This window comes from Archocentrus centrarchus, chromosome 20 (genome assembly GCF_007364275.1).
Source record: "Archocentrus centrarchus isolate MPI-CPG fArcCen1 chromosome 20, fArcCen1, whole genome shotgun sequence".
Taxonomy (NCBI): domain Eukaryota; kingdom Metazoa; phylum Chordata; class Actinopteri; order Cichliformes; family Cichlidae; genus Archocentrus; species Archocentrus centrarchus.
In genome coordinates this window covers 15,147,451-15,160,574 of record NC_044365.1, presented here as the reverse complement: position 1 = coordinate 15,160,574, position 13,124 = coordinate 15,147,451, and the positions used below count along the sequence as shown (strand labels likewise).

At 42.8% G+C, this 13,124-nt stretch overlaps 1 protein-coding gene across 1 annotated transcript; it reads right to left on the bottom strand.

Moving 5' to 3' along the window:
* Nucleotides 1-683: 683 nt before the first annotated feature.
* pck2 (phosphoenolpyruvate carboxykinase 2 (mitochondrial)) lies at nucleotides 684-11,327 on the bottom strand. Its single transcript, XM_030757070.1, has 11 exons — nucleotides 10,960-11,327; nucleotides 6,426-6,638; nucleotides 6,162-6,346; nucleotides 4,805-4,875; nucleotides 4,522-4,657; nucleotides 4,237-4,424; nucleotides 3,913-4,075; nucleotides 3,566-3,781; nucleotides 2,988-3,125; nucleotides 2,240-2,335; nucleotides 684-2,106 (listed from the first exon to the last, which is right to left on the bottom strand). The coding sequence occupies exons 1-11, from the start codon at nucleotides 10,989-10,991 to the stop codon at nucleotides 1,637-1,639; spliced, it is 1,908 nt and encodes a 635-aa protein (XP_030612930.1). The 5' UTR covers nucleotides 10,992-11,327; the 3' UTR covers nucleotides 684-1,636.
* Between the last annotated feature and the right edge of the window lie 1,797 nt (nucleotides 11,328-13,124).

The following is a 13,124-nucleotide window of genomic DNA, read 5'->3' as shown; positions in this document are numbered from 1 at the left end:
ATATACTGTATATATATATATATATATATATATATATATATATATATATATATATATATATATATATATATATATATAATATGCATGCTTTTCTTGGTTCCTGCTTTGTTGTTCGGGCTATGTTGTCTGTTATTTTGAGCTCATTGTTATGTAACTGAAATGTTCAGTGTAAAGCGTTGTTTGCTGCCTGTTTATGATAATTGGCTGACACAGCAGGATCGTCAGCTAATGCAGCTCACCTGTGTCTTCCAAGCCCAGCTGAGCTGCTTAGTCTCTCTTCCACTCCACCTTGTATCAATCCATTGGTGATGTTTGTCTTTTGGACAGGCTATGTTTAATAAATGACCTTTTATTCAAGTGTGGACTCCCTCCTTGTCACCTACTCTGAGACAGTAACAGTTTAGTCTGCTGCAAAGATGATGCTGCGTTGGGCTGTGATTATTTTTGTCAGGTCTGAAGTGCATGCATTCAGGGATTTCCAGGTTTTCTTCTGCTGCTCACAGCTCAATGACAAACCTTTCTGCATCTCACATTGTTTTGCCACTTCTGTTATTATCAGACTAAAGTATCTGAGCTGACATCATGCGATTATGGTGTGAAATATGCTGTATGTAATATTTGTCAGTGTTTGCGACATTTTCCAAGTCACCTACTGAGGGGGAAAAAAAATTAACAACTCATTGTTTCTGCCTTTGAAGAGGTTTATTCATTGCAATGTAATAAAAACCTCAGTGTGCACCTTCTAAAAATACCCGATAATCTCAGTTGCTTGCTTTGGTCCAACATTTCACAGACTGCATGCCTGAAATCATACAGCTTCATCACAAATATGTCTAAAGTGGCGAGATGAATAATGCATAGTGATCTTTGGCCTCAGTGGAAACCTGCTACACTTTTAAAAAGTTTATAGACCTGTTTTTTTTTTTTTCTTATATCAAGCTCAAATTCACATAAATTTTATGAGAGCTGGTCAACAATGTGTTTAACACTGACCCCACCAACCATGAAATATTCTAGCAATCAGTGTTTTCACATCACTGAAAACACTGATTGCTGAAAAAAAAAAAAAAAAACTAACCTACTGCTTTTTCTTTTTTGATATATACATAATTCATTTATATATTTTAAAAATATTCTGGGAGGCCATGAATGACAATAAATGATGGTAAGTTTTGAATAATATTCTGGTGGGACAAGTTTTAAAGATTAATAATTAAAAACCTTGTAATCAGTAAAAATGTTCCAACTGTATCCTCTCTTTCTAAAAGAGAAGATCTTTGGGCTTCAGCCTGTAAACACTAGCAGCCTGAACTCTTTACTGTTAAAATCTTAAAGGCACTGCAAGGGACTGTTGATTGTACTCCACTACAATGTTCCTCCTACCAACCCAGCACCAGCCTCCAGTGTTGCAGGAGTCACTGACCGTGTTTTCATGCACAGGGAAAGTTAGATATTCATATTATTATTATTATTGGTTTTATGACTGAACCCTCAAAGTAAGACACAGTCTACCCATTTTTTTTTAACTCATCCATAAATCTGCTGTGTATGTAAACCCAGTCAGTAGCTCTGATTACAATTTCATGATGTGAATCCTGCTTCCCTGCTTCTGTGTTTCTTCTTGTCAGGAGGCTTTTTAATTGTGCACTCTGTCCTCCAGCGCCTTCAGCTCAGCCTCCACCTGCCCTGGCAGATCAGCTCCAACTTGCTGATTGAAGTAGGCTCTCAGCTCCTGGGTCTCCTTCTGCCAGAAAGGCTTGGGCACGTCAAACAGGGCGCCCATATCCACCTTGCTGCCCAGACCTTTAGTGTCGATGGCGCCATCTTGTGGCACCCAGCCGATGATGCTCTTCTTGGCTGCCTCGTCCTCCCTCTCCCTGCTGCAGCGTTTGAAGACCCACTCCAGCACGCGGGCGTTCTCACCGAAGCCAGGCCAGAGGAAGGCACCGGTTGCCGGGTCCTTTCTGAACCAGTTGACATGGAAGATCTTGGGCAGCTGAGTGGGGGCCTTACGGCTCTGCATGCTCAGCCAGTGAGCGAGGTAGTCACCAAAGTTGTAGCCGAAGAACGGCCGCATGGCAAAGGGGTCGTGCATGATCACCTTGCCTGGAGAAGAATTAAAAAGCAACGTCCTTGTTATTTCATTATATTAAAAACAGCAAAGGTAAACAGCTCAGGAGAGCTGAAGCAAGCATTTTTTCACAGAACATGCGTATCTCAGGAAACTGAGGATTTGTACCTTTATGCTCAGCAGCTGCTGTGGCCTCAGACCTCATTGCAGCTCCAATAAACACTCCATGCTGCCAGTTGAAAGACTCATAGACCAGAGGGACTCCTGACAACATCAAGATCATGTTCACTGCAAGGCTACTTTCTGGAACATGCATTATATTCTGCTCCTCCTTTTTAGTTTAACTTTGCACTGTTGCAATACATTAAAGAAAGAAAGAAAATACAAGGATTGTATTGCATCAGGCATGCCTTGCATGCTACACTTGATGATTTCAAGCTTTCAACCTTTTTGGTCAGATACCCACACAGATGTGACCCAAGTACCCAAGGCACTATTTTCTATTCCATTTAGCATTACAATTAATGTAAACAATACTGACCATTTAGACAATATTCCCCTACATATTTAAAGCATTAATCATTCCTTAAAAATGAATCCTTCTTAATTCAACCATTTATTCATTCATTGTTACCTGGTTTTTGTGACCCAGTTCAGATTATTTTTAATCAAATTGTAATTTCTGATTTCTTTTTAAGTTAAGCTAATGTTTTCATATGTTGTACTGTAGGTACCACCTTCAGTACCTTTAACAGCATAAGACTACATTATTCATGACTGCAGTTATCTGCAATACAACAAAATAAATGTTTAAGAAGAGAAAAGAACAGCGTTTACTTAATATAATAACATATCTAAATGATAGATACCTGTTTTCAACTTGTGTTCATGTGTATATTATTAGAGTGGTACCAACCTTCAGGCCTCCTGCCACCAAAGATGATGGCATCAATGGGGACGCCCTCCTCACTCTCCCACTTTGGGTCAATGATGGGACACTGAGCCGCTGGTGCGCAGAAGCGGGAGTTGGGGTGGGCGCAGGGTGTCGAGCTTCCTGTGAAGAAAGAGGAAATAGCAGTATTTGTTTTAAACAGCTCACATTGTTAATGTCACAGTAATTCAGTTCTTCTTTATATCACGGTTCATAACGTCACCCATTTCTGAATTTTGGTATGCAGACTGGTTCTTATTTAGCACTGTTCTATACTCAAAGCAACAGGTCTCATTGACCCATTTTCTACATCATAACTGCTTCTATCCAACATTCACACTTCAGTGAAGACATGGGGAACAACTCGGGGTTCAGTATCTTGCCCAAGGATACTGTGGCACACAGGCCTGAGCAGCCGGGGATTAAACCACCAACCTTCTAGTTAGTACTGTAGAAAACCTGCTCTACCTCTTGAGCCACAGCCACCCCAACTGGGTTACCAGTAGATGGTGCTGTACACTTTTTGACCATTAAATACACTCATACAGAACAGATGATGTCACCTTGCTTCCAGGTTTTGCCATGCCAGTCTGTGAGTGTGATGCCAGCAGGAGGGGGGTCGAGCCCTTCCCACCACACTCCCCCATCGCTGGTCTCACCAACGTTGGTGAACACAGTGTTTTTAGCAATAGTAGCCATGGCGTAGGGGTTGGTCTTGTTGGAAGTGCCCGGGGCCACGCCAAAGAAACCGTTCTCTGGGTTGATGGCTCTCAGTTTACCTACAGAGAGATTAGAGAGATGAGCAATGAGCCTCTGTGTGTGTGTGTGTGTGTGTGTGTGTGTGTGTGTGTGTGTGTGTGTGTGTGTGTGTGTGTGTGTGTGTGTGTGTGTGTGTGAGCGCTTCACTCGCCTTGGCTGTCAAACTTCATCCAGGCAATGTCATCACCCACGCACTCAACCTTCCAGCCTGCTAGAGCCGGTTTCATCATGGCCAAGTTGGTTTTACCGCAGGCGCTGGGGAAGGCAGCTGCGATGTAACGCTTCACCCCCTGAGGGCTGGTGATTCCTAGGATCTGAGGAGAGAAGAGAGCAGGAAATAAAAATATTAGAAGCAATGTAACTCAAAATGTTTTGATCAAATATGAACAATGTATGCTTATAATTAAAAGTTATTATTTTGATTTTTTTTTTTTTAAATCAGACTCAGGTCACAGTTACTACGTAGCATTCTAACCAGCATGTGCTCAGCCAGCCAGCCTTCATCCTTGGCGATGCGGGATGCAATGCGGAGCGCGAAACACTTTTTCCCAAGGAGAGAGTTTCCTCCATAGCCACTGCCAAAGGACAGGATCTGCCTGGTGTCCGGCAGGTGAGATATCAGCACTTTTTCTGGATTGCAGGGCCAGGAGTTGACCAGAGGAGCTGGAAGGAAAACATAGGAAAAAGATAAAGGTAAGAAAGTTTATAAAATGTATACAAATCACAAATAAAACTCGATTCAGGCTCTTGGAATCTGCACCTGTAAGTGGTAAAGGTCGCCCCACGGAGTGCTGACAGCGTACAAACTCCACTCCCTCAGATAGTTTATTGAGAACAGGAGTGCCCATACGCGTCATGACACCCATACTGGCCACAACGTACGGTGAGTCGGTCACCTTGAAGAAAAAGCAAACGGTTTTCTCTGACCTACAACTTAGAAACTCCAGTGATAAATCACTGCAACAAATTACAGCAATTCACTGGAAGAAAGCAGCACAGCAGGCTTATCGAGTATGAAGCATTTAGAGCACAAGAGCTGTTACCTGGACCCCATATTTAGTCAGAGTTGAACCTACAGGACCCATGCTGAAGGGAATCACATACATAGTCCGACCTACAGAGAGGACACAGAGTAAAAATAACACACTGATACAGATTCTTTAGCCACTGTAGCCTATTTTCTACAGTTCAAAAGCTGAAGGTCATGTGGACTCTGACCTCCAGCAGCACTGGGTAAAAAATTTCCACCAGCTGACAGGCAGTACAGGTAATGACTTAAAAAGCTATATTCCTTGATAACTGCATTAAAAATTCTCCAAAAAGGAGCCAAGACCACTGGCACAATGGAGAGGTTCAGTTCAGTCACTTAGATTAGTTGCAGACAACTGGCAGTCAATAGGAGACAACACCTATGTATTGCTCAAGTAATACATAACTTTAGGTTCAAACAGGCGAGTTACAACACATCACCCCACAGGACCTACAGTTATGAAGGGACGGGTGGGAGTAGTCGAAGAGACCAAAACTGTTTTTTCTACCAGACTGTAAACATGCTTTCGGCTCCGTGGCTCAGCATTTTAGCACGAGACTCTCCGGGGACTGACTTTACATTGGAAACAACCTCAAGTGGCCATTAAAGGAACTGCGAGTTTTGGCATAACAGAAGTTAAATCAACACATAAATTATCTTTTGGTTTTACTCAAAAACACATGAAGAGATTTTTGTGACAATAGTTATTTATGCAAACAGCATGTCTAATATGATCAATAAGGTTGTTTTTAATACCACAAACATCTAAGTGTACAAGCGTCGAAAGAGGACAACATGTTTTAGGTGGTCTCCAGGGGTTTACAGTCGCTCCTCCCCTTAGGCTGCTGCTCCCGCAACCCGACCCCGGATAAGCGGAAGAAAATGGATGGACAGAGGATAAATAAATATAAGACATGGATGTTTGACCTTTACCTCACAGAATGATGAATGCTTCTCTAAGCTCACCTAAACTTTGAGGTAAGGCATGCACCTACAAACAGGATTTTGTAACAATGCAATAAATGTGGAAGCTAATCCCTTTGTAACAGGCGACAAACTGAAAAGCGGTGTGAAAAATAAAAAGCATGCACCACAATAAACTGGATTTCAGGAGATATCTTGCACCAGTTACTGTTCAAAACATATTTTTTGTATTTTCATATAACTTTAAATATGCTGAGGTGGGTTTTGAAAGTCACTGCAGTGATTCAGAAGTGCAACATTTTCAAAGCATTTTGTTCACATTCAATTTAAAATATTACATTTTAAATACTTTCAAAAGGTGAAAGCGACAGCCAATTAAAACAGAGGAAAGGTGAAAAGGTTTGGTTACATTTAATAAAAACATTTTATTTCCACCCCCTACGTACCAGCCATGCAGCCAGGGAAACGCTCCTCTCTGGCTTTCTGCCAGTCAGACTCACTCATCCAGTTACCCAGCTGGCTTTTCACGCCTGCAGCAGGGATGGGGATTGTGTCTCTCTGCTTCTTGGTCACTATCACAGTTTTGCTCTCCACTCGAGCCACATCTTTTGGGTCTGTACGTGCCAACCAACTGCCAAAAAATAGAATTGTCACGGTATGTTTCAGAATAACTACTTGCTTTGCTTGGCGCGCTCGTCCGTTGCCTTTACCAGTTGTCAAATTTGGGAAGCTTCTTGACCATGCCATCCCGCTCCAGACCTGCCAGGATGTTGGCTGTTTCTTCCGGTGTCCCAGTCACCACATGTACATTGGTAGGCTTACACTCCTCCACCGCCCCCTTCACAAAGTCGGCCACTGCCGGTGGCAGTGAGGGGATGGAGGCCAGAGATCGAATCCCGACACTCGCCCCAACACCACCCTGCCTGAAAGAGAGGGAGAATTAAAAATTGCTTTCCTGGTGACTGGAAGAAAAATCCAACATTGCAGACTTAAACGCAACCAATACATCTGAAGAGATTAGAGCTTTTAATAACAGTATTTGTTGGACTGGACTTGAATGGTTTTTCCATACAAAGCACAATAAGGTGAAATGTGGATGTAACTATGCAGAGAGACCAGAGACGTGCCTGTAAGGCAAACAAACTATCTTCTTTATATTCACTGTTTATAGTACATTCATGTGCAGAAATATTTTCCTGAAAGACCTGCCACAAGAAACTCTGCCAGCATAACCATACAACCGTGTAATCTAGCTATTCATCCATCCATCATTTTCTTCTGCTTATCCAGTTTGTGGTCTGGGGGATTTGGAGGGGGTGGACTATCCCAGCTGTCACAGGGAGTAAGACAGGGTACACCCTGGACAGATCACCTGTCTGTCTGTCTGTCTGTCTGTCACAGGGCTAACACAAAGAGACAGGCAGCCATTCACGCTCACATTCACGCCTATGGGCAATTTAGAACGACCAGTTAACCTAACCCAAAATGTGGACTGTGGGAGGAAGCTGGAGTCCCCACAGAGAATCAACAGGCATAAGGAGAACGTCCAAAGGCCTGGATTTTAACCCAGGATTTTCTTGCGGTGAGGGAATGGTGCGAACCACCACCACACTGCCCTCCCGGTCTAAATAAACAGCAATACTGGTCTGTATGAAGCTCTTTGTCTGATAGCAGTAATTAAGTATCTGATTCTAATTTCTGGTCTTTAGTCATTACACTGTCGCTCCATATAAAGCTGAGTTTCCACCTGAACCCCCTCATACAAAATACAGTAACACTGACATATGTTACTGTACATAAAAACGAGTTGATTCTACTCGTTTTTATGTACAGTAACATGTCAGTGTTACTGTATTTTCTGTTTCTGTTGTCACGTGAGCAATATGCCGCAATGCTGTCCCTGGTTGTTTTAACCGATCAACACACTCAGCTGTCGCTTTACCGATGAGAAAGAGAAGCGGAAATGGCTGCAGTTGATATATTACAATCATCTTTAATAGTGAACAGTCATTGGTTATGCCATTGCTGTTTATTTAGGAGCATTTGGACCCGGAAATGACGTCAGACCTAAAGACCGGATAAAGCTATTACTTACTACGCACGCTTTGACGAGGGCGCCACTGCCACCTACTGTAGTGGATGTGCAATTACACTATTTTAGTAAGGCAAAAAAAAAAAAAAAAAAAGCATGTTCCCCGGAGTCTGACGTGCCCCCCTGGTAGGGCAGCACACCCCCCACTATTTGAGAAGGAGCCTTCAAAATACAGAGGGCTGGGTTTGAAGTTGATGCTAGAAAAAAAACAAACAAGTCTAATTAAAAAGTGTCAAAGTTCAACCCACATCCATGGACTTTAAGTACCCACTTCTTGGAAACGAAAACAGTAAAAAAAAATCTGCTGATTGTCAGTAAAGCATGACTGCACTTATTGCAGGGACTCAGAAAACACCTACAAACTTTATTATGGGTTTCAATGTTATTGTTTTTTTACCCATTACTTTGTGACAGAGCTGTAAAAGCCATAAACAAGCTAAAATAGTTTAAATACATTTTTATAAAATGTTCAGTCTTCTCCTTTTAATGTGGCAGCAGTGATAATGAGATGGCTTTGTTGTGGTTATTAGAGAAACCTAAAAGCCTCACAAGATGACCTTTTCACATATTCAGACAGGCCTGCGAGTGGGCGTGGGGACTTTTGTTTGTTAGCAGCATGATCCTCACAGACATAAGCCACTGAGAGTCATCGTGTATGCTGTTACAACACAAGCCTGTGTGTGTCTGCATGTGGTGTCTCCTGCCTGTCTCTGACAATGGAACATACAATGCATGTGCTTTGTGTTTGTCCGTGGACACTATGGGTGAACCCCATGACCTCTTTAGAAAAATGTGAAATTCATATTCTTTAGAGTCACATGAGAGGCCCTGAGCAACTTTGAATAAACATTTTTAGTTGTAGTAAAGTAGCAGCTTATAGCACTCAATATGAGTCACGCCCTTTAACTTTGTTTCAAATACTGCCATGTAGTCAGCTGAAGTGTCATTATACACACATCATGCAAACACACACACACACACACATGCAGATATTCACATTAGTCTGGTCTGTATATACAAAGGGTGCAAGCAGCAGGCGTGTTGAGAAGCTCACAGTGAGCTAGACTGCATGACCTAGCAGTGTGAGGGCACAGTGTGAGGAAAAATAACTGTCACCCTCAGGGCTAACTTTAAGATTTTGAGTTTTTCATATCACTTGAATGTACATCTTGCAAGTAAACTGGACTTCACACCCACAGTTTGGGGCAGATGTAGCTCAGGCGATAGTAAGCATGAAGTTGAACCCTTGCCATGAACCTTACCTGAGCTAACAGCCACCGATTGCGTAAATGCTGCGTTTGAGAATGACACTGAACCCACAGCACAATGAGATCATCATCTGCAAATAACACTCTCTGTGGCTGCAACTTTTGAAGACTATGACTCTACAGCAACAGTAAGCGTTAACTACTGTTTTCCACATCCACCCTTTTATTTTAGCACCACAGGGTGATTCTGCAGGATTTACCTTAGGACTACACACAGGGGAGGTCAGTGGAGAGGTTAATTTTGCAGGTATTTTGCTGCCCATCAGATTGACCTTTGACCCGCATATGACAACACTTTGTTCAGGCTTATCTGTGATTTTCGATAAACTGCCTTTGGTCAGCTCTGCAGACTTTTAGACCCTTTACCCCTCCACAGTAAATCAATTACTTGCACTTCCAAACGTCACCCTCGTCACGCTGCTGACGGCAGTAACCACGAGGATGGTGCTGGATATTATCTCCAGTGTGACAGAGATTAGGAAAGGAGATGAGCTGGATTGAATTTGAAATTAATTAACAGGAGCAAAGAGTTTATTTTCTTGCTTAGGAACTTGCTCTTCTTTGGCTGCAGAGAAGCCGTGATTGTTTTTAAGAAACTTGCAAAGACTTTGATGACTTTTGCTCCCAGTTTTCCCTGCAGTCACCCATCTCATCATGTCTTTGTCTTTCCCACCTTCCCCTCCACCCCAATCCTCAACACCTGATATGGACAAGCACGCTGCTGCTTGATACATTTAGCACAGATTTATCCAGACATAAGCCATCAAGGGAATAACTACTCAGCAGTGCCCTGTCTAATGTTTAAGGATGAATATTTTCTAGACCAAACACTTAGAAAGAACACATAACCCAGTTCTGTTATTGATTATCCTAGAATCTAGGACCTAGATGAACAACTTGTCCCCATAGCACACCTCCAGTTCAGCAAGCCAATCCTCACACACCACGGACTGACACGCCTGCACTGCCCTTTCTACGCCTGGACAGATCCTGGTCAAAGGCCTCTTTAGGGAGGAGTTTAATCATGAAGCAGAGACAAGCCGATGTATCACTTCAGGGAGCATGCACACACACCGCATACATCAGCCTCCCTCCTGCTATAGTGAGCACACAGTAACACACAGAGAGAGATCGCGCCAGGACACTCTGTGATGGGTCCGGGCATTAGGGATCTCTCAAGTGGAAATACAAACAAAATGCACAGTAGGACGGCCCCTCTGTCACTAATTCACCCACTGTCTCACATGCATCCATGATGGGAAAATAAAAGCACACGTACACACACACACAATGCTCACTTTGAGTCCTGTGTGATGTGGCCTCATCACAAATCCTGGAGGGGTAAAAGTAGTAAAGATTAGATGGCAAACTATCCTGATGTGTTATTTAATTGAGAAAGACCTCAGAATGTATTTGCTCAGTCTCATGACTGTGAGCAAATAATTTACTCAGACTCATGCTGATTCAGTTATCAGGTCTGACCAGATTTTTCAGTTGCAACAGCAGCTGTCAAACAGGAAAACAGAAAGGTGAAACTTTTTCCTGGAACACCTTAAAATAACTTGCATGCAAGTCTATTATAATAAATGAATAGTGCCCAACTCTTGCTTCAAAATGATATAGTTTTTTTTTAGTCGCTTTTAATACAAAAATGGACCAAATGAATTCAAGTTTACGTTTATTGTGATTTCCTTTTCAAAATAAAAGCATCGAAAGTACAGTGACAAAACATTAACTTAGCCAGGAAAACTTTCCAAACTGAAACAGTAAACAAAAACAGAACTGACCAAAGAAAAAAAGGGGGAAAAAAGAATAAAATTAACGCACAGATAACGTATACGCGCATGTAAATCCCGAAGACACACAAAAACCGCGATAACTCACCTTCGTATGACTCCCAGTAAAAGGCACGACATCTTTGGGTTAAAAGTTAAACTAGCTTATTAAAAAAAAAAACTAACAGCGTAAAAAGGCACACATAAGTTAGCTGAGGAGGTAAAGCGAGAAGCAGCAGTCGCTAGAGTCGGTCGCAGCTCATATCTGTATGTGCTCTGAGGGGACCTTGCACTTTGACCAACGTGTACATTCACACGGAGACACCTAACCGGCGAACCGGACCACAGCGAACCCTCCGCCTGTTTACGGCTTCGTACAGTCAACCCTGACCGGCCGGCTGTAGTAGGGGGAGGCGCCTCTGCTTGCAAAATGAAATATCCTGTAAGTCACTTGTTCGCAGGTCGTGCCCATTGATGTTTGGCTGCGTTGTCTCCCCCCCCCCCCTGGATGATGCAAGTTTCCACAATGCTTGAGCACAAACAGGGACCGAGAACCAGCGTGGCGGGGAGAAACCGGAAGGACGAACAAGGGCGTGGAAATGGAGTCTCGTCGGGGGCGACTCAGAGGCTACAGATGGGGGCTCATAGGAAACTGCTCGCATGAAGACTTTTCCCTTCTGTTGGAGGGACTCTGGAGCCGTGCTGAAAGGGTGTAGCAGCCTTGTTGCCTACAGCAAACTGAGACTTAGCACTGAAACAGCATAAAGGGAAATAACTCCAGAAAGCCCTAAAGGCAAACTTCTCCCTCTAACCACATGATGGGGAAAACAGTTTTCAAGTAGCACAACTTTAGCTTTCCTACAAATGTAATTTGTTCCAGCAGAATAAAGACTGCAGCAAATTACCGCCAGACTAACACAAGTTAGTTGAAAGTTTTCTCATTTCCATCTCCATGTTTTATTCTTGGACTTTTCTAGAGTAGCTTTGCATGAGTCACAGTTCAAAATAATCTTTATATATCTTGTGTTTGGCCTTGGTGCTGCAGCCTCAAGACCAAGCAATTTTAGTTCCTCTGCCGTTATTGCTGCCCTCCCGTTCCTCTGATTGGCTGTCCCTCATAAACAGAAGGTCCGATGGCACAGTCTGTTTACGTCACATTTTCGGCTTGGCTCAGCTCACTTACAACCGTGGCTGAGTATGTACTAAAAAATTTACCTGGTACGAGGTGCTACCACCTAATGGTGAACCCTAAAAGGGAGTACTTCACATCTCTTTGTTTGAAACTTTGACTTAATGAATGCATGTTCACCGCTGCAACAGTGTATACATATATAAGAGGAAACAGAGGAAGCATAATAGGTCCACTTTAAAGCATCACAGCAGACAAAGAAAATCCACAGCTTTTCACAGTGAAAACCTGATAGCAGGTAATTAATTTTCTGTCATCATTTCAGCACTCGTGAATACAAAAAGGAGTTAGCAGATTCCAGGTTCAAAACCGGATCTCATTCAAGCCAAGAAGAGAAAATCATCACATCATCTGGCTCTGAAAGAAACGCGAATGAAGGCTTTGCAGATGTGACGTAATAATAAATGTCATTTGTGTAGTAACGCAAATTTAAAGCTGCTGAGTCTTCAAATTAAGTTTTATTGATAATCTTTTAAGGGAATATTACTGTAGTTATTACTTTGACAGCACTGGTAACTTTTATAAGACACGGCCGGTCTGTGGTCTTTATTTTAATGCTACAGGCCAATAATTTGCCTGTGTTTGATTTTCAAGGGTTTAAATTTACTTTTACTTTTCTCTGGGAACTCTCACACATACAAACAAAGCTGAGAGAGGGGCAAGTGAAAGGCTGGGGTTGGACAGAGGACTACACTACCATCGGTCGGAGATAAAGACAGCGACAACAGTCCAGTATGTCTGGCTAAACTTTGCCGCTCCTGTCTCGTGTTGCCTGATAGGGCCTGCAGAGTCAGCATGCTACTACAAGTGTATGGGCAACACACACACACATTCACACACACATTTCCTATGAATTAATGCATGCATGCTCCACCCATAACTGCAGTCCATGAAAGAGGACATTGAGAAACGAATCAGCACCAAGATTATAAGCAGCCATTCGAAGCTGTGACATCTTTAACTGTGTGCGCTGTATGAGACCTCGGAGCTGCAGGGGACACGAGTGCGATGTGACTTTTTTCTCGTCCTGTTTTTGTGGAACAAAAGCCACACCAGCAAACTCAAAGTCCAAAATAACAAGGACA